Source organism: Macrobrachium nipponense, chromosome 42 (assembly GCF_015104395.2).
Source record: "Macrobrachium nipponense isolate FS-2020 chromosome 42, ASM1510439v2, whole genome shotgun sequence".
Taxonomy (NCBI): Eukaryota; Metazoa; Arthropoda; class Malacostraca; order Decapoda; family Palaemonidae; genus Macrobrachium; species Macrobrachium nipponense.
In genome coordinates, this window is record NC_061103.1 from 857,499 (window position 1) to 878,015 (window position 20,517).

The 20,517-nt window shown below is 38.5% G+C and overlaps 1 protein-coding gene across 1 annotated transcript in view; it reads right to left on the bottom strand.

Moving 5' to 3' along the window:
* Positions 1-5,045: 5,045 nt before the first annotated feature.
* LOC135213230 (neurogenic locus notch homolog protein 3-like) overlaps positions 5,046-20,517 on the bottom strand; it is a 99,092-nt gene continuing 83,620 nt past the window's right edge. The window contains exons 15-18 of the mRNA XM_064247209.1: positions 17,573-17,657; positions 16,015-16,043; positions 13,758-13,839; positions 5,046-9,575 (exon numbers count right to left, since the gene is read on the bottom strand). Coding sequence (XP_064103279.1) covers positions 9,488-9,575; positions 13,758-13,839; positions 16,015-16,043; positions 17,573-17,657 — 284 coding nt within the window. The 3' untranslated portion in view covers positions 5,046-9,487. The remainder of the gene's footprint in view (positions 9,576-13,757; positions 13,840-16,014; positions 16,044-17,572; positions 17,658-20,517) is intronic.

The following is a 20,517-nucleotide window of genomic DNA, read 5'->3' on the forward strand; positions in this document are numbered from 1 at the left end:
TATTCACCTCTCTTAATTTGCAACGATTCAAGTATATTTTACTCTAAATCGATTACTGTATTTTTTAAATCTTTTGAACATAATAGGAAGAAAATATAGTTAATGCGCTGGAATACTATTTATGACGATCCTGACGGTCATTGCTATTATTTTCTTATGTTATCTTCCAATAATTGAGGTCAATATTTGAATGTTCACCAAATAATATTAAGAAATTATACATAATGTAAATTACTGCACTCTTTCTAATTACAACGGCAAACACTGGAAAGTTCATGGAACTTTCATATGAATTTCAAATTCGTATTCATATTGAACGATTGCTGACATCTTGCCGTTCGCGCCATAACTTGTCTGCGTCACCGTGACCAGAAACCAGATTTCGTTCAGAAGTAAGAATAACCCAATATATTATAATAAATATATAATGCATATATGAGTGTTATCATGGATAATTTGTGTCATATTTTCTCATTAACATTGATGTCTTAGGTTGCTGAATATGTTAAAGCTTTAATCAGTATATCATAACTGCTGACTCATAGGTACCAACTACCGTTTTCTCAGATTGTTTAAAAGATAGAGAGACAAGGTAAAGGTTAAAATGAAAGCGTGCATTTTTTATAATTATATTCCTAAAACATATTCTTCGAATAACAACAAGCTAATAGCTTTGGGAAATAGTCAGTGACTCTACTCAACTCAGCTCCTCGTCTGTTGACGAACGACATTCATCGGATGTTTAATGATGTTATAAAACCATTCAAAGCATTATTTTTTTCCTATCAGTGTCTAGCTCATTTACTCATTAATGCCAACCTAAGTTCACATAAGCCAAAAATACGCCGTAACAGAATAATATACAACACAACGGCACAGGGAGACGAATCCCCATTCCAAACTAAGGGGCGTCATTAATGTTTTGAGTCATGAGTGGATAACAGTGCTGGACAAGAACCGCCCACTAGTTCCAACGATTCTTGCTTCACATCCAGTACACGAGAGGGTCGGTTGCGTGGTCTCTATGTATCTGTCCTCCTATGGTCAACCGAGCAAAGGAAAAAGTTCCAAAAAAGTTATGCAGAGAGAGAGAAAGAGAGAAGCAAAAAAAAAAAAAAAAAAGATAGAAAGGTTTTACTACTTTAGCTATGAAAAAAGTTTAAAACTTTAGTGCATTATACGTTATGCACGGAAAAGTTGTTCATTTATCATTACTCCCTAGCTGCAACACCTCTCATTCCTTTGACTCTACCACCGTTCCATATTGTCTTTCTTCCATCTTACTTTCCACCCTCTCCTAACAATTATTTCATAGTGCAATTGCCAAATTGTCCTCCTGTTACACCTTTCAGTTTCATTTCCAGCACTGAATGACCTCATAGGCCCCAGTGTTTGGCCTTTGGCCTAAACTCTAGATTCCATTCCATTCCATTCGGTGCTGTTTCATAGAGTTGCCTCATCTTTAGCTCACCGCGAAGTGTACTGAAATACATGACGGGAACTGTATACTCTCATTATCTTAGGCGAAGGCTAGAGTTGATACTTCTAGTCATTATTAATTGTTTTAAGATGAATTGTAGCCTCCGAATGTAAAACAGAACAGTTGACATATACAAGTCATATTATTACAGTAGTTTCAGCTTAACAGGAAAAGAAAAAAAAGAGCTTGAGGAGGTTTGGGAAGCTGTCTAACTCCTATGGAAGCGACTGAACTGATTAATCTATCCGTTAAAGGTGGCGGTTTTATAGGACCACCAGAACAAATGTCTCGCTGAAAAACTGCGGATTTCTAATTGTACCTGCTGATTTTGGGAGATCATTATGCAACAATGAAAACGTTGCAAGTTATTGTCAAGTGTAAAATAAAAACAGTTAGGTTAAAAAAAACTGGGCATGCATTAAAAGCATAAATACGTTTATTATACCAATATTTTTTCATACAATTTGCCTTGCAGGCAGTCCACGGGTTACAGTGGGTTCCATTCCTGGCAGGGTGCTGTAAGCCAAAAATCACCTTAACCCGAATCATTATAATTACAATGGAAATAAATAGCACTTACAGCCCTGTAAGTTCGGGTCACAGCGCCGTAAAGCAGGTAACGTCGCCGTAGATCCACTTAAGGCGCTGAAAGATTCTGGTTAACAGCACCTGAGGTAAGGGCCATAAGTCTGGAACGACGGAACCCGAAACTGACGTAGCCCAGGGACTGCCTGTATCTTGGTTGACCTACAGTATAGCAAGTCTCAGAAAGACGTTAAAATTGAAGAGTTGTGATGAGCGCGGGCATAAGAATCCTCTTCCAGTGACCAACACCAGACTCTGGTCCCTTTCATGTCTTTGAGGCTGCTGTCAGAGCAAGAGTGACACACTATTCCTCAAAAGGAGCAGAGATTTAATAACTAAATTTGTTTCACATTTCCCAGAGACTATAAAAACATTCTGTCATAGCTAACGATAGAAAAACAAAAAGAATAAATTCGCCTCTCATAAAAATCGACCTTAATCAAAATGTCCTCTGTCATTCATTCATATGAGGAAGAATTCTCGTGGAGCGAGAGACACAGCGAAATGCGCAAGTTAACTTGTATGTACAGAAACACTTGTAATAAATTAGATAACCTAATATCGAAAATTCTTCTATACACTTTCCTTGCCATTTTCTCTAATTAATGTTGTCTCACACATAACAATGAGTCAGCGGGCACCACACACTTCTACCCTTATGAATTATAAAGATATATATATATATATATATATATATATATATATATATATATATATATATATATATATATATATATATATATATATATACACACGTGTGTTTGTGTATAGTCTACACGATACATTTGAAGTCATAAATACTCATATATTTCACAAAGGACTATCTACACAGAGGAAGGGTGTCAGATCAACTTGAAAATATTACATATTAGTTTAGGCAAACACTCATGAGTCTTCTCCAGTTGAAAATCTGAAAATAGACAAAGACGACGACCGAGAGTCTCTGATTTATTTCTCCGAAGGCCAGTGTTTAGATAAGTCTTCTAGGTCAAGGTCGCTGGGAGCAGCCTTTCGCATAGAGCGCCAATCACATGCAACACTCGACTGACTGAGCTGTCATCAAGGGCTGTCTTCTGAAAGATACCGATTCTCATCCCAGGCAGATATTAGCACGAGCAAAAACAAGCATATTGATCTCGATCCGAAGTAAGGGGATGTCTCTCTCTCTCGTCAATGAAAGGAAATCGATGACAATTCCCGTCTGCAAATCGATCGATTTCGGAATCTGGCTGTGCGATCTTGACTTATGAGTTATTCTCTACATCAAACCAGACTGAGTGCGCAATCATCACAGAAAATGTCTTATAAAGGATGCGGAAATTATTTTGTTCTATTGAATAGGAAGTTGAAAACTATAGGTGTGATAGCACGGAGGCATTTTGTTAGTACTGGAGAGTTTAATGAGAATACTCAACGCAACATTAAAAAAAAAGGACTACTCAAATTAATCTAGAAACGCGACCGTGAAGTTTCGTGGCTTTTTTTGGGAATCTTTGGACAGCTTCCATACCTCCATTTAGTCACCGAAGCTTTCCTTGACTCCTAGAAGAAAGTGACATTTAGGGAACTCACAATATGCAAATTAGAAAGTAAAGTGCAGTCGATGACGCAAACGCTCAATGCGAGTAGAGTGGAACTGCCTCCCCAGACTGACTCGTCAGAGGAAGCTTTGCGTTCAGTCTTTGCGAGACTCAGGAAGGAAGTCTGGGGCCTATATAAGGGTCAGGCAATCGATTGACCTTATATAGTTCACATTTTAAGTGAAAATACAAAAATAAAAAAACAGGAAAAAAAATTATATCTAAAAGTGAAGGAAGCCACAAGTCTCCTCTTCAGCAGAAAGTTACTAAATTGTGTAGAACAAAAGAACTACGGACTATTGTAAAAAAAAAAAAAAAAATCATTTTGCCCCACATGTATTTAAATAATTTTTTATGACTTCCTCCGGTGATGGTATGATAAATGACCTTCTCTACAAATATATCATTAGCTGTGCGGTTTGTGTGCTTTTCACCATCACTGTCAGACAAAACTGTCCTCCTTCGTGTTTCCCTTCTCCACATGCCACTGACAATATGGGCAACATTGGAGACCGAGCTCTTGGGTAAAAACAAAACATAGATAATAATTGGAATGTTATCAACACCAATGAAGGAACACAACAAAAATGACATGAGAAGCAGTGGGAGGAAAATAAGCATTTGAAGTGGCGCGTCTCATGAAAATGTGGAAAACACAAATAAGAATACATTCATCCTAACCAAACCCAACGTAACCTAACCTAACCTAACCTAACCTGATCTAGAGCATTGTGTCCCACCTGTTACGTACCTTAGGAATAATCGCCTCGCCCCTGCACCTTCCCTTAACGTGATAATAACAGTTCAATGGCTTAATCCTCACTCAGCCTACCCTTGAATGCAGTGTCCTACTTTGTTTAATAATGATACCCTTCGTTAACACAAAGAACCTCATCTATAAAAATCTATTTAGTTTATGTCCAAAATGGCAAGAACTGACCTCTCACTTACAAGAAAAAATAGAGAAGCCTGACAATCCTTTTATGTACAGTCAAGTTCAAAAGTCCGTCGACACTCTTGTCATAATTTTAACGGTACATAGATGGCGCTCGTCTCGCCACCACCAGGGTGAACTTGGAGTGGCCGTTCTTTGCTCTTTCCAGTTGAATTGGGTAGAGTCAAGAGGAAAAGCTTGGTTTAACATACGATACTTACGATATTTTGTCCGCTCATGTATGACATGCAATGATAATTATTCCACACATTTCTAGTGCTTGGATAGATTCACAGGGTTGATATATACAGTAGATAAATGTAGTCCTTCAAACAATGTATAATTATATATATAACAGGTACTGTTAAAAGATATTGCTGCATCAGCCGAGCTGATTCTGTAGAGAGTTTTCTCTATCTTTGTCATAAAAAACTTTCTCTTGGTTACCACAGCTGGCGAGTTACGTGCCAATATTAGTCATCATTGGGTTTGAATGGTAAAAATTATGATTAAAGTCATTAAAGTGTAGTTAAATATGGAGAGTAAGGTCCATAGAGATTTACATGTCATTTTAAACTATGCCGTTTTGCTTAATGTCAAAAACGATTACGCAGACGTTTCTCTCGGTTTCGACCAAGTATGATCACAGTGAAGGATCCGAGTAAGATGACGGTACTCGCGGGATCTACTCCATATAGAGTGGTAGGTCAGCAGGGGTCGGCCACCTGCAGAATTATCATTGGTTGTTGATCTGGTTCTTGTGCCCTATTGCCTGGAGGGATTTGCATTCAAGCCATTTCCTCTACGCTGGCGGCCTCGCTGTTGCAACCGTGCGGACCTTCGAGGTAAGGGGGTGACGCTGCGAGGCTGGGCTGTGACGTGACGGGACGTCATTGCTGCCTGGATTTTCATTGGCTGCAGGGCCGTTAATCTTATCTGATATTCCTGCATTTGTGTTGTTGTTCGGGTTGGCATTATCGTTGTGTCCTACGGTATTTGTCTAAATTTGTGGGGAGGAAGAGTACCTCCTGAGTACTATTCAATGAAGGCCTCCCTTTATGGATAAGGAGGGCCTCTAACAGGGGAGGCATTGTTGGTCGGCCTCCTCCCGATTATCCTGGTGTTTTGGATGATACCGTCACGGGAGGTGGCTTGATGGTGTGCTGTCCTGGTATAGTTACTAATAGCTCCCTCCTGTGGGTGGCACGAGATCCTTTTTAACGATCTCATCGTAGTCATACCAATATAAAAGCCGGGACATCCACAGATGGGGGGCAAATGAATTGGTAGACTATGTTCGGTTCGTCTATTTCAGGGGGTCCCTTGCAGGAATACCAGATGAGACGAGCGGCCCCGCAGCCAATGAAAATTCAGGCCGCAGTGACGTCACCCTGGAGGGCAAAGCACCAGCCATCAAAATTCTAGCCGCAATGACGTCCCGTCACGTCACGGCCCCGCCTCGCAGCGTCAGCCCCTCACCTCGAAGGTCCGAACGGTTGCAACAGCTTGAATGCAAATCTCTCCAGGCAATAGGGCACAAGAACAAGACCAACAATCAATGAAAATTCGGCAGGCGGCCGATCCCTGCTTCCATACCACACTATATGGAGTTGATTCCGCAAGTACCGTCATTTTACTCTGATCCCTCACTGTGATCATCTCGGTCGAAACCGAGACAAACGTCAGCGTAATCGTTTAAAATTACATGTAAAACTATTGATATTACTCTCCATATTTAACTGCACTAGAATGACTTTAATCATTCTTTTTATTATTCAAACCCAACGATGACTAATATTGGCGTGTAACTCGCCAGCTGTGGTAACCAAGAGAAAGCTTTCATGAGAAAAATAGAGAAAACTCTCTACAGAATCAGCTCGGCTGATGCAGCAATATCTTTCAACGGTACCTGTTCAAAAGAGGGTCTCCTACCAATTATATAGATAGTACTAACATAATGAAACGCTAATTTGGGGGTTAGGTAAAACAATTGAAATGCAGATATATGTTCTTTTTACATGTTACATCCTCAAGTAAACTCTACTCTACTGAAATTTATTTACCGTTACCACACTACCCTTCTTCGTATTGCGAATATGATTTTTGTTCTTCTCCTTTTCATCATTTGGCATATATAAAATAACTTATCAGGTTTATCTGGCGAGAGAGAGAGAGAGAGAGAGAGAGAGAGAGAGAGAGAGCACAGTTGTCAAGTTGTCAACACTGAAGTGAATATAGGCGTATTAAGTAGTCATCTGTCATTTAACTTCATTTGATAACAGTCATACATAATACACTTGGCAGTTTACTCTTATGCCTATTAGGCAATCTATTAAATGTATAAATATAGTATCTATAGAACAGACAATCACATCCATTGGCAAAGTGATTATCATCTATGCTGTTTTGCATCCTTTCGAGTTCTGTCATGGCGGTCTGCATTCATCACCGGTAACACTTATCCATTACTTGAAACTTTTCATTCTCACAAATGTGAAGATGTGATCCACTAATTTTAATGGTATTTAAATCCCTTTTGAAGTGCGATTGAATAAAATAATAATAGTTGCATCCTGTATTTTGTCCCATTTTCTTATCAGTATGCTCTTGTTTCAATGGATGGGTTACTCGGTCCATCCACACCGTCGTGCCTTTGCCTGGAGGAAAATGCTGAAGAACGATGCTTAATAATATTTATCATCAATGAAAGCACCTCAAAGCTGATATAATATCCAAAATATAAACAAACGTGAAAAGACAATCTAATACTAACTTTTTCTAGTACATGAATGAAGTTTTCCTAGTAGTCGTCTGAAATTGAAAATATAGTATATAATCATGCAACGCAATTCTAAGAAAGAAACAAACTGTTTCTAAAAGGTGATTCAACCACTTCACCCGACGCTGAATAGGCCGAAGTCTGGCCACACTGCTTCACTCCTCAGACAAGAACTTATACAGAGCACACACTCACGTACATATAATCATCTCCCCCCCTCTCTCTCTTTCTCTACATGCCTCGGCCTTTCTACTACTACTACTACAGCGCCAACTCCCCCTCCCCCTCCATCCCTTACTACTACTACTGGAAAAGATCAAAACTGCATTCCTAACACAAATCTTAGTAAAAATGAACACGTTTGTAGAACAGAGTTTACTATACTCTGTTTTTTTTCATCTGTCCATCCGCCTGTGGTGTTTTTGTATGGTAACACTGCGTCCCGGGCTTTAGATAGTTACGCTATGTGTAAGTTTTAGGTAAATAAAAGGGTATCTGGGTGTACATTTGCAACTGAAGAGTGTTTTAATAATTTACTGTATGCGAATTACACCGTTAATATTCGAAATAGGATATTATAATCGTTGAATGTAAGCTGAATGTAACTGTCTAAAGTCCGGGACGCAGTTTTACCATACAAAAACACCACAGGCCGATGGACAGATGGAAAAAACAGAGTATAGACGATGCCGTATTTAACATGCGTAAAAAAAAAAAAAAAAATTACATATTGTTTGAAGCACTACATCTATCTACTGTATATATCAGCCCTGTGAATCTGTCCAAGCACTAGAAATGTTTGGAATAATTGTCATTGCATGTGTCATACAGGAGTGGACAAAATATCATAATTATCGGATGTTAAAGAAGGCTTCTTCTCTTCCTCTCATCGGTCTACCCGCATGGGTCAACTGGTGAAAACTAATCATGTTTGACAATTTATTTTTCACACAGTACCCTTGCGGTTACATTTCTCGTCATTTAATATCAAAGAGATTACTTGATAACTACCATAATTCATAAGTGTCGATCTGTCTGAACTTTCTAATAAATCATGAATATTTTGGCATCTCTCGCTTGGAAAGATATTCATTCACTTAAAAAGGAAATGGTCAATACCCACACTAACTGGAACGCTTAATGCCTAAAACGATATATTCTAATTGTAATAATTCACAATGCATGTTTCCTTTAATACGTCCTTTCATTTTTGGTCAGTTTTTACAACAGCGACGTATACATAATCAAAGTTCTGCTAGGATGGGATGAAGTCGACATCCTTCCAATGATGTCCTCGTAACTTTTTGGAATCGGTTATTTTCCATTTGACTTTTCTTCAGTTTCTTCGCCAGATACTATATATTCTCTGGTCCACGTTTGTTGACGCTTCGAATGACGCACAGCAAAACGTTTACAAAATGGTAAAGAGTGTGGAAATCAACTCAGTTTTCCTCAGTACTACATTATTAGGATAAGGTACACACACCATTTGCGATCATCAAAAGAGATAATGCGACGAAGAAAGGTTATTAGAAAAGAGTATAAAAGCACATCGACCAAGGCTTCTCCACACTCCCACTTCTATGGCACAATGAAAGAAAACCCTTTTCAAGGTGTCACTGGCGCAGGTGTTTTCCAGGGACCAACGTTGCCACCTGTGAGCGAAGAAGAGGAAGAAGAAGAATCTCTTCTCCAAGGCCAATCGCGACAGAGAACAACGGAGTTCATTTCCACGGTCCTTGGTATTTCTGAACGAGATTCTGGGCTCTTCGCGACCCTTGAAAAGGCTTTCTAGGAACCTTGGCAGTCAGAAACTACAATGCTGAGTTGAGTGTTCCTTGACACGAGTCAACAATGAAGTTGTTTCCTTCAAGATGTCTGCAAGCAGCAACGGGTAGTAGTACCATCGAGGGCCTTTAGCTATTACAGGAAACAGCCACATCTGGAGGCGCTGTCGTAACAGATGGTAGCATGGTCCCCTTGGGCAATGAGAGTGACCGCAAGAGTTGTTTGCTTGAAAGTGCTGCCAAGTTGCAAGGTATAGTTTATGACACCACTCACTTTTACAGTGTTCTCCCAGCGCACATACATCAGGTCCCCAGTTATGTTATGGTGCCTGGATGAACATTCTACTTGTGGAAGGCGTGGTTCTCAAACCCCGAGTTTGTCTCTGTCATGGGAACCATCTCTCGCACCCGATGGGACTTTTTCATGAGCCTGTAGACAGAAACATTGCACAGTTGGTAGGAGGAATATATGCAATAACACATCGCACATCATTATAGTACAGAAACAGAATATCCACAAGACTGTATATATATATATATATATATATATATATATATATATATATATATATATATGCACACACATAGTATATATGTATATATGTATGTACGTATAACCTTAAATCCACAGTAGAAAGGTGAGTCAAACAGGGACTTGGAACAAGTACTACTTTCGTAGTAAATTCTACATTTTCAAGTTCGCACTGAATATAAAAGAAGTTGACAGGCCTTTATAAACAAAAGCAGATAGAGGGGGGCGGGGTTACAGTATATTAATCTGGGCGCCATGTTCTTTAAGCAAAAGAGACAAGGAAAGAGGATCATTGTGTAATCCTGGGTGGAGATTCAAATGCCTTGTTGACGTCCCTTCGATGAAGACGGTCTCCAGCTGGCTCCTTTTGCAGTGATCTTTATTAGTTAATCCTCTTGAAATGGCATATTTGTGCTGAGAACATCGCACAAATTTGCCCTTTAGAAGTCTGCCCAAAATAAATCTTATTACATTCTTTACAAGGAATACTATATAAAACATTGTCTGAGTTTGGAGGGCTATTCTTAATTAGTTTATTCTTCAAAATATTATTATACTTAAATAGTGAGTAAATATCAATAGTTTTTAAAATAGGTACAGCAGTAATGAAATTAGGATGAAATGGTCTATAGAGAATATTCTTAAATTCTTTGTTGACACTGGTTGGGTTATAATACGTCTCTTCTTTGCTTTGTTTTTACAACGTTCCAAAAAATATGGAGGGCAACACAATGAATCTCCTATTTTATCAATCATTTTAAACTCATCTAAAAATGATTACCAATTCTAAGAGCTCTGAGATACATACTGGAAAATGTTGACTTCTTTATTTGTTTAGATGGTTAGAGTTGAAATGAATATATGACAAGTTATTTATTGGTTTCCTATATACTTTAAAACTAAAATTGGTGTTATTTATAATAACTAAGACATCCAAAAATGGTATACAATTATTTTTTTCATATTCTATTGTGAATTTTATGGATGGTACGAGATTACTAATTGTCCGTAGGAAATCAGGAATATTTACATTTTCATTTTTGATACAAAAACAATCGTCTCCATATCTAACCCAAAATTCCTTAGAGAATAAATTTCTTGGAATAAATGTAGATTTAAAAAGTTCCTTGTAAATATTAGAGAAGAGTGGCGAAAGAGGGTTACCCATGGCCATACCAAATATTTGTTTAAAAAATTATCATTGAAAGTGAATTTACAATTGTTTGTACAAAGGGATATCAAGCAATAATGACATTAGTAGGTAATCTAGATTATACAAGTCCACATGTTGTAATAAATATTGAAGTAAGTCATTAATAGAAACTTTAGTGAATAAAGATATCACATCAAAACTGGTTCATTTGTCAGTACTGGATAATTCAATATGGGAGAGTCTAGCACAGAAATCAACAGAGTTTTGTAAAAGGAAATTTGAAATAGCACGCAGGATAGGTGATAATGATTTAACTAGATATTTAGACAGTTTATAGCTAACAGAACCGTTTGAACTGGCAATGGGACGAATATGGAAACCTCTTTTATGGGTCTTGATTCAACCGTAAGTGTAAGGTAAAGATTGGCCAATGATCGTCACTTCCTCTTTTATTGAACTGAAATCGTTTAGTTTAGCTTTTATTTTAGATTTAAAACTTTTCATGACATCAACTAATGGGTCTTTCCGTAGCTTTTTAAAAGTACTAGAGTCAGATGGGATAATTCCTCGATAATCTGCTGATGGGTCAAAAGTCACTGCAAAAGGAGCCTACTGGAGACCGTCTTCGTCGAAGGGACGTCAACAAGGAATTTGAATCTCCACCCAGGATTACACCTTGATCCTCTTTCCTTGTCTCTTTTTTTGCTTAAAGAACATGGCGCCCAGATTAATAAACTGCAATCCCGCCCCCTCTTTCTGTTTTTGTATATAAAGGCCTGCCAACCTCCAGGAGCAAGAGCCCGTGCCAACACAAGGCTGGCTTAATCTTAAATAACAACTTCTTTTATATTCAGTGCGAACTTGAAAATGTAGAATATACTACGAAAGTAGTACTTGCTCCAAGTCCCTGTTTCACTTACCTTTCTACCTTGGATTAAGAATATTCTCAAGTACGTGTTCCTTCCTGCTACATCGGATGTATGTAAATACACAAACATAAGGTACAAACAAATGTCGTTTATTATCCTAATCTCTCTGCCTCGGAATATAATTGATAGGTACTTTGTTCCTACCAGGTGGCGAACCACACAAACAAACACACACACAAATATATATATATATATATATATATATATATATATATATATATATATATATATATATATATATATATGCATATAAATGTGTAGTGTGGCAGAGTGTGTATAGCATATGTACTATATGGCATAGGTATTTATAAAAGCAAACGGAACTAGAACATCATTGTTATCAAAAATTGTTTTAACACACTACTAACGGTTACATTTGTATTTAGTCAACAAACAATGTTTTTTTACACGCAACGACATCTGTTAAAGTAAAAATATACACTTAAAAAAGAATCACACTAACATGATCGATGGACCCCAAGGCTTGATTCCAGGCAAGCGACGGGAATGGGGGGGGGGGGGGGGTTGGGGGGGGGGGGGGGGGGGGTATGGGGCGAGGGGCCGAGGATGTCAAAGCCAGCCAGAACGACGGACAGAAATTCGGTTCATTTCCTGGAAATCGTACTTTTCGCAGCAACAAAAAACAAGTAAAGATTCCCAACCGAGTTTCTTGAACAGCCTATTATGCTGTATGAGCCGCAACCCACAAAACTTCCAGCTACGGCCCGGTGGTGTCCTGTCCTATATAGAGTTACCAGACGCACGATCTGGGCTAACTTCAACTTTTAAAACTACTGAGGAGGCCAGATGGCTGCAATCTGGTATGTTTGATGATTGGAAGGTGGATGATTCGCAGTCCTCTCCTTAGCCTCAGTAGTTTTTAAGATCTGAGGGCGGACAGTAAAAATACGGACAGAAAAATTGGGGACAGAAAAAATGCGGACGGAGAGACAAAGCCATCTCAACAGTTTTCTTTTACACAAAACTAAAAAAAATAAAAAGACCAACTAAGGCAACTGAAGTAACGTATAACGTATGATGAAGGCGATCTTCAAGTACCGCACTCGACGTCAAATCTCACCGTCAGAAAAAAAGTCGCGAGAGACCCTGACTCTTCAAGCTGGAAGCCAAAGCTTACTCTTTCATCCCTAACAGCGGCCAGGCAATGATAACATGAAAATGACTCGAGGAAGTTTGACTGTCCCTAAATTCCCGTGATATTATTTTTGGCTTGTGCTTCGAAAAGGAAAATTTTTAGGTAAGTTCAAATGATTTGATGAAGAGTTTCATTGATCCAAGGGATGGGTTAATGAAATGACTTCATTTGTTCATAAAATTGTCTCTCGCTGAATTGTCACTGACATCAGCTTTCATATCATTACTTGTAACACATTTTGTAACACTTCTCTAAGCACTTGGAAAACGGTACTCCCGGTAAAATAATGAAAAGACTAGGATCAATGGCATAAAATTGAAGTTAGGGCAGATAAAGGTATGATAACGAGGGCAAAAATGGTCCAAATCTTATGCGTCAGTCTAAAACGACGTGAAAGGTGAAATTATGTGACGAAGATATTAAGAAAGAGCCCATTGACTTGAGACCCTCTGAAAAGTGAGTGAATGAGCGAGGTTTGAGATAAGAAATAAAGCGGCTGTGATTCAAACCAGTAGCTGCTAAAAATGTCATTGTCACAAATCAAAGCCGCTGCAGGACAAACACATCTAATCTTTGTTTACTTTGCCGCACGAGACAACTTCAGTGAGATCCAATGGGGGCGGGAAATGCAACGGAACGAGACTCAAGCAGTAAGAATTTTTTCTTGAAAACGCAAAATGGGGGGATGAAGTTTCAATTCAGCGAGCTTGAAGCGAAGGGTTCGGCAGGAATTATTTAGAAAAGGCTTCACATTTGAAAGGAAAAGAAAAGAACTCGTTTTTCACTACACTAGGAATGGTTCCTATTCTGACGAGAGTCAATAGTTCGTGGAAAGCACTTACAAATATCCCAGTCCAATAGCGATGAGAAGCGTCGCAGCAAACAGAATCCCGAAGGCAACGGCTATGTCCTTCATAGTACTACCTGCAAAGGAAGAAGAAGAAGAAGATCACAGTCTGGCAAAGACACTCTATAAATAATTGATGTTCTGCTACAGTGGTTGCTAACCCTTTTCAATGTTGGCACCACTTCGGAATTTGAAATGCTATTCCGCACATTAGAAAAAAAATTGATTTTTTGTGAGTCGGACTATTAAAGTATATTAATTACTGAGTATATTCAGTAAACCCCAGTTTTCGATGAGAATAGGAATACCTATTTTATCAGAAAAGAAAAGGAGTTATCATGAGTGAAAAATTAATTTTCACGCAAATAAGACGTCTATATATTATCAAAAATTCATGCGAAAGCCAGTCAGTGTGACATTTGTTGTTGCCTCTTGGCAATGACGTAGACTGAGGTGAGAGCTGGTTTTTCTCTCAGCTGAGAGCGATGCCGTTGTCGCGCTGAGCAGAGCAGCCAGGCACCAGGTGATCCAAAACTCGCTTTCACGCGAAGAGAGTCGAAACCGCTACTTTGCAAAGATATGGTAGATGTTGCAGTCAGTGCTTTGCTTTCGTGGAAATGTTTGGGGAATCCTGCCGTTTGTGTTGTCTGAAATTTTTCCCAAATCTTCTCTTCGACATCAGGTTTTTGTGGCATGATCCTATGGCATGCTCCGTTTTCTTCCTTGAATGGGTCTTCTTCAGGCAGCATATGTCGCATAAATGAAAGAGAAACGAATTCATTTACCAGTCATCGCAGCCAAAGAGCAACGCTGAATAAACAATCTTCGTAGCGTCCTCGAGAATTTAGTATCGCTGGCCAGGTTGGGAACATTGCTCTCATATTCTAAGAAGTGGTGGTTCCACACAAATCTCTCGGAAGACTCCTGGAGAATCTTTGCCTGTTCAGTAATCATTCAATGTGACATTTAAAATGCCAAACATATTCATGCAAGCGCACGTGAACAGTCCGTTTACTCATGTCAGGAAATGGTGTGGTCTAGTCGCGTTTATTGTATTGAAAAAATCTTGAGCAAGATTTCCTCTTCCTGAGAGTGACTCAACTGTAAAACGGCTCGATGTCAAGGAAAGCGAAACATGGATATAGACCGAATATGCAAAACGGCTGTAGAGGAATCATTGTCATATATTATATTGGTAATTATAATAACGACTGAACTACTGCACATTCGCATGAAGCAAAATATAAATATTTTAAGGAGGATGAGAATGATGTTGTGAAAGGTGCTATGTGGATTTTTTGTTCTGCAAAAAGAGCTAAGATCGGGATCTGTCTGCTTTCATCAATACTTTCGCCTAAATGTCAGGATAAGTTTTGTGGTCATAGGACGTGGAAGGATCGCGGAATGTTCTGCCCTGAAGAGGAAGAGATTTCATATTCAAATAATAGAATAGATCAACATCATCAACGTTGATTAAATGGGAAGAAGAAGAAAAAGAAGATAAGGGAGGAATATACTTATCTAATACGAAGACGCTGAAGCAGTAGCGTAATGATGGCGTCGTATAAACTATGTTTGGAATGGCCTTGGATCAAATTCAGGAATATTTGGCTGAATGCATACCGAATTAGTTATCTATTTTAGTTAAATCGAGTTCAGGTGGGATGGGGCATTTTTTAAAAACATATTAATCAAATAGTTTGAGAAGAAATGCGCATTGTGTACAAAGGAAGATTTGTCTAAATGAAGTTAGTGTCTTTCCTAGTCATTTTCTGTTGCTTAACAATTATTTTTTTTAAACTGAGCCGAAGCAGAGCTGATTGGGAAAAGTAAGGGTTGTGAGCCTAACCACGAGAGGCCTCGACTAGCTGTTGATTCGCTGGTGACAAACGTGGTGACAAACGAACTATTGTGACCGCTGAAAATAGTGCAGCTTAGTGTGTTAGTTCTTTTCTGTTCAAGGGGATACTAATGATGATACTAGAAAATGGGAAGTGAGGCGAACAGAGCCAAACATACGAGCAAGAGAACCAGACATTTAGCTAATTGTGAAAATGAAAAAGTATGAAAACACAAGGACTCAGGTTGTATCTGTGAGAGACACAAAGTAGAATGGACTCACTGAAAAGAAATCGAGATAAAGGTCCATGAAAGGAAATACAAATAATGGTAAAATGCAAAAGACAAGGCAAAAATGCTTCATAATCCTAGCCTTCGAAGTCAGAAGTTGATCGTATGTTCCAGATACTTACTTTCCCCACTGAGCTTCGCAGCTGGCTCTCTGAAAGAAGAAGAAGAAGAAAAAGACATGACTTCACGTGAGATGTTGGCAGGGCATTGCATACATTTTTTAAATCTGAGAAAACATTTACATTAATAATTTTTTCTTTGTTCAACCGTATTACCTTTCCTGTTTAGTTTAATGGCTTTACTTTCACCCTTTAGGGCTTCAGGACTGAGATTGGGAGTTTAAGAAAGCTGAACTTAGACTCATACAATGTCACTGGTTATCACGTATGGGTTGAATCCTAGAAGACCTTTAATTAAGTAACAATTGAAACACACAGGCTTCTCGGTACAACTAGCGCCTCCTGACGGGGAATATTTGTAATTTACTTTCCTGATAACTTGCCAAGAACTCTTTTCATGACTTTGCTCTCGGGTCATTCGAGTCAATTGTTTCTACTTGTAAAATAAATCTCCATTAATATTTACAAAGTTAGCGGACAAAAGGAAGAATGAGATAGGCGTTCATGTCTCCCAGGAGATCTCACGTAACTCATCTGCGCGGAAAACCTTCCATTGCGAACTTGTTCAGTTTTGAATTATTAGTACTGTGAGCAGCATTAGTAGATGTTATGGTCCTGTTCAGCATGGAATCCTATGTGAACACATAACAGACTATGTTCAAATAATAGGAACTGATAACTTATTGTATATTAACCTTGGATGTTCATATGTTTTGCATAATCTTAATCTTGTTACAGCGTCTGCTTACCAATTCACGTAGAAAAGAAAGAATCATCTCTGATAATCGACCTGCAATACCCCAGATGCTCCAACAAGAAAGGGATCAACAGCTTTAAGGCCTGTCCACACTAGGAAACATTGTTTGCAAACAGTTTCCAAACTGTTTGCAAACAATGTTTCCTGTCCAGAGTCCAGACCTCAGTTGTCGGCAGGATGCTTTTCGGTGCAGTAGCCTCTGTATTTACTTGGCTATTTTAATGCACTCGAGGAGGGATAAGAAAAAGAAATAGAGATCGTGAGGAAGTCTTTATAAAAAGAAGCCTGTCATGCTGACTTGAAAATAGATACATATGTACATATATACAGGTATACATACATACATACATACACACACGCACACATATGTTTTCCACTCTAGACGGGAAACAAATATGCGGTGAAAAGTGTTTGCAAACAATGTTTCCTAGTGTGGACAGGCCTTAACAACGAATCTCTCTACCAGTTCAGATCAGGATTGTCACCATTATCAACAGCTCCATTAACGTAAAATTATCATCAACTGGAAACTATTAATGAAATCGAAATAGATGCTCAACCTTGAAAAAGGCTCTATGGATAGCACTGCGTCAGCCTATCATTCTGAAACACTAAATGTTCGAACATGACCTAAACGAACTCATTTCGAATTTATGTTACCTACAGATAACTTCTTGCTGCTATTCAGCCGATGAGAGATACACTTCTGGGTGTTTTGTTTTTGACTCACAAATTATAAAGAATAGTTTGATCAGGTCAGCTCTACCTCCCTCCCTCCTGCAGCAACCTTCCGAGTGAGCTTACCTGCACACAAAGCTCCCTGGTGTGTTCAAACATTCCTGATCCCCTTTGCATCTCTTCATGGTGGTGTTGTGACATTCGTCAATATCTAGAAGTAGAATGCGCAGACTTAATTGTCGAATAATATAACTATACTCGGTTTTTTTCCATCTGTCCACCCGCCTGTGGTGTTTGCGTATGGTAACACTGCGTCTTGGGCTTTAGATAGTTACATTCAGCTTACATTCAACAATAATAATAATATCCTATTTCGAATATTAACGGTGTAATTCGCATACAGTAAATTATTAAACACTTTTCAGTTGCAAATGTACACCCAGATCTCCTTTTATTTACCTAAAACTTACATATAGCGTAACTATTTAAAGCCCGGGACGCAGTGTTACCATGCGAGAACACCACAGGCGGATGGACAGATGGAAAAAAACAGTGTATAGACTGTTGTTCGTACTGCGTCACAACTCTCAGCATATTTTCATTATACACTACTCCTTTTTAATGAACGAAGTTAGACACAAGCGCGTTTATACTTCAGTAATTAACATAGCCATTGGCTTTTCCTGTGGCGATTTTGCATAGAAATTTCTGTCTACAAAAACAAAAAACAAAAAAAACAAAAATCCCATTTGACTTGAAGTTTTAAACGTTTTTTATTAATCTATTTTTTGCTCAATATTTGTGAATCTTAAAACTTCACGGTGTATGTGACAAAAAAAAATCACAACTAGCCACGTGCAATAAACCTACTGATCTGATCTTCTTATCAGGGCAGAGGCTGGTTGAAATCTACCTTAAGAAAAAAAAACTGGATTCGATTGGCAAATGTGCAGTCGAGTCGGTAGCAACTTAACCTCTCTTGATAGTTCAATGGTCAAAGGTCACTGCACATCATTGTTTGCCAATCCAGGCGACAATTCGAATTGCATAGAAAGCGAGGCACTTTTCAATTATAATCCCCCTGATAAAAGCTACGAGGTTTAGTAAATTTGATATTAAACAGCATTATAGCTTAATATATGTTAATGTAAAAAAACATCGCGGGGTATATGTGTAAGTGTTTACATAATAAAAATATGGAATGTTAGTCCATATATATAAAAGTCTAAAACTAAAGAGGTCAACCAGATTGCTTGCAGGAATGTGATCAGACTAGAGACGCTAAAGATGACGTATACAATAAGTATGTAGGCTAAGATAACATGCCGTCACCTGTAGTCATTCAATTGTTTATAAACATTAGTCCAAGCTCCCTGCTTGAGACAACTACCCCGACCTATAATTCAAACGGCCTACGTGATCTGTAGCGTGTCTCATTTTGATTGTGTGTTCGTATGAAACTATGTCATTTGTATGTATGTTCATATGTTCGAACTACTGTCTGTTCCTTCATAACTTGTAACAGAGATGGTAGACGGGCAGAACAGAGTTAGCTATCGTCATTAGAAGACCTGTACCTCTTTACCTAAGCTTTATTATGTAGAGGAATAGGATTAGCCATCATCATTGGCAGAAGCGATCAAGCTATCGTTATTAGAAGACTTGTACAATCATATCTGATCTTCAGCATGTAAAACTTCAGAAGAATACATATAGTTTTATATTTCGTGTTTTCTACAAGAACCTCCTCACCATGAGTTTAACACATCGTCGTAATAACCACAAGATAATACCGACTTCGTAAATGATCTACAAACCCCCAGACACGAAAATAAAAACCAAAAAAAAAAAGATTGAAGATGGAAGTGCAACATACCAACCGACTTAGCGTAAGATTATCGCTAGTCTAACATTACCTCATAGGGCGCCTTATCATACAAGGCACAAGCCCTAATATTGGTGGCCAGCGTACCAGACGAACTCTACAACGTCCTACGAAGAAAAACCAGAATAATAAATCATGTATCATAAGAAGTCAACGACGACGGAAGCAGCAGATTCTTCAAGCAACCTAGTATCATCGTTATGTGAGCGACTTCAGAAAACAATAAGAACTCTTCAACGACGACGAAAGCAACAGATTCTTCAACCAACTTAGTATCATCGTTTAGTGAATAACTTCAAGAAACAAAACCGACGTGTCCTTTTTACGGCAACGGAAACTCGTTCTCTCATTAGAATCATTCAAGAAAACATCGTTAGTGAGCGTTTCCGGCACTGCAAGAAACAAACCGAACGCGTCTGCAGCATCGGATTTTCAAGGGCTCGAATCATCGAAACAACGCGCACGGGGGAAACTGAAGCCAAACCAGGTCATCCGCTAAATAGAGAAGGAGGACCAAGGCCGTGTGTCGTTATCGGAACACCGTGACTTCCCACAAAAGCAAGCTAAGTACAATTTTTTATTCATTTGGAGTAACTTTGAGTGTTTCCTTTGCAGGTGGCTGAAGTTACGAGACATTCTTAATCTTACTTTTTTACAGAAATTATCAACATCATTGAGATTTCGCTACTGCGAGTTTTTATCTTTGAGTGTCTGTTTCCAGAAGTTCTACTGAAATATCATAATCATATACTATGTTAATTTTATCATTTTGGGTGATTATTAATCCCTTACGTAACAAATTCATATTAAACAGTGAATATGCGTTTACGCAGTGGACGTCTGTATTTATACAGATGCATGGATAGGGTCGTTAAGCACCGTAGTGATTAGAAAACACACAAAAAAACAAGTGGAACACCCGTACAAATCTATATAAATTAGAGGTAACACTATTTCGGGTCATGACAATAAATGCTCCTTTGCAAAGTCCCGCTCGCAGTTTTCGCCTTGAGTTTTTTGAGTTATATAAAATATCGAACCTCAATGGACTCAACTTAACTTTAAAAATATGGCTGGATTGCAAGGAATAACATGTGTAAGTAAAAAAACTTTCATCAGGCTAAATGCGCTGACCAGGATCCCTCACTATTTCAAATTTTAGCAAAGAATGAAGTACAAACAGTTA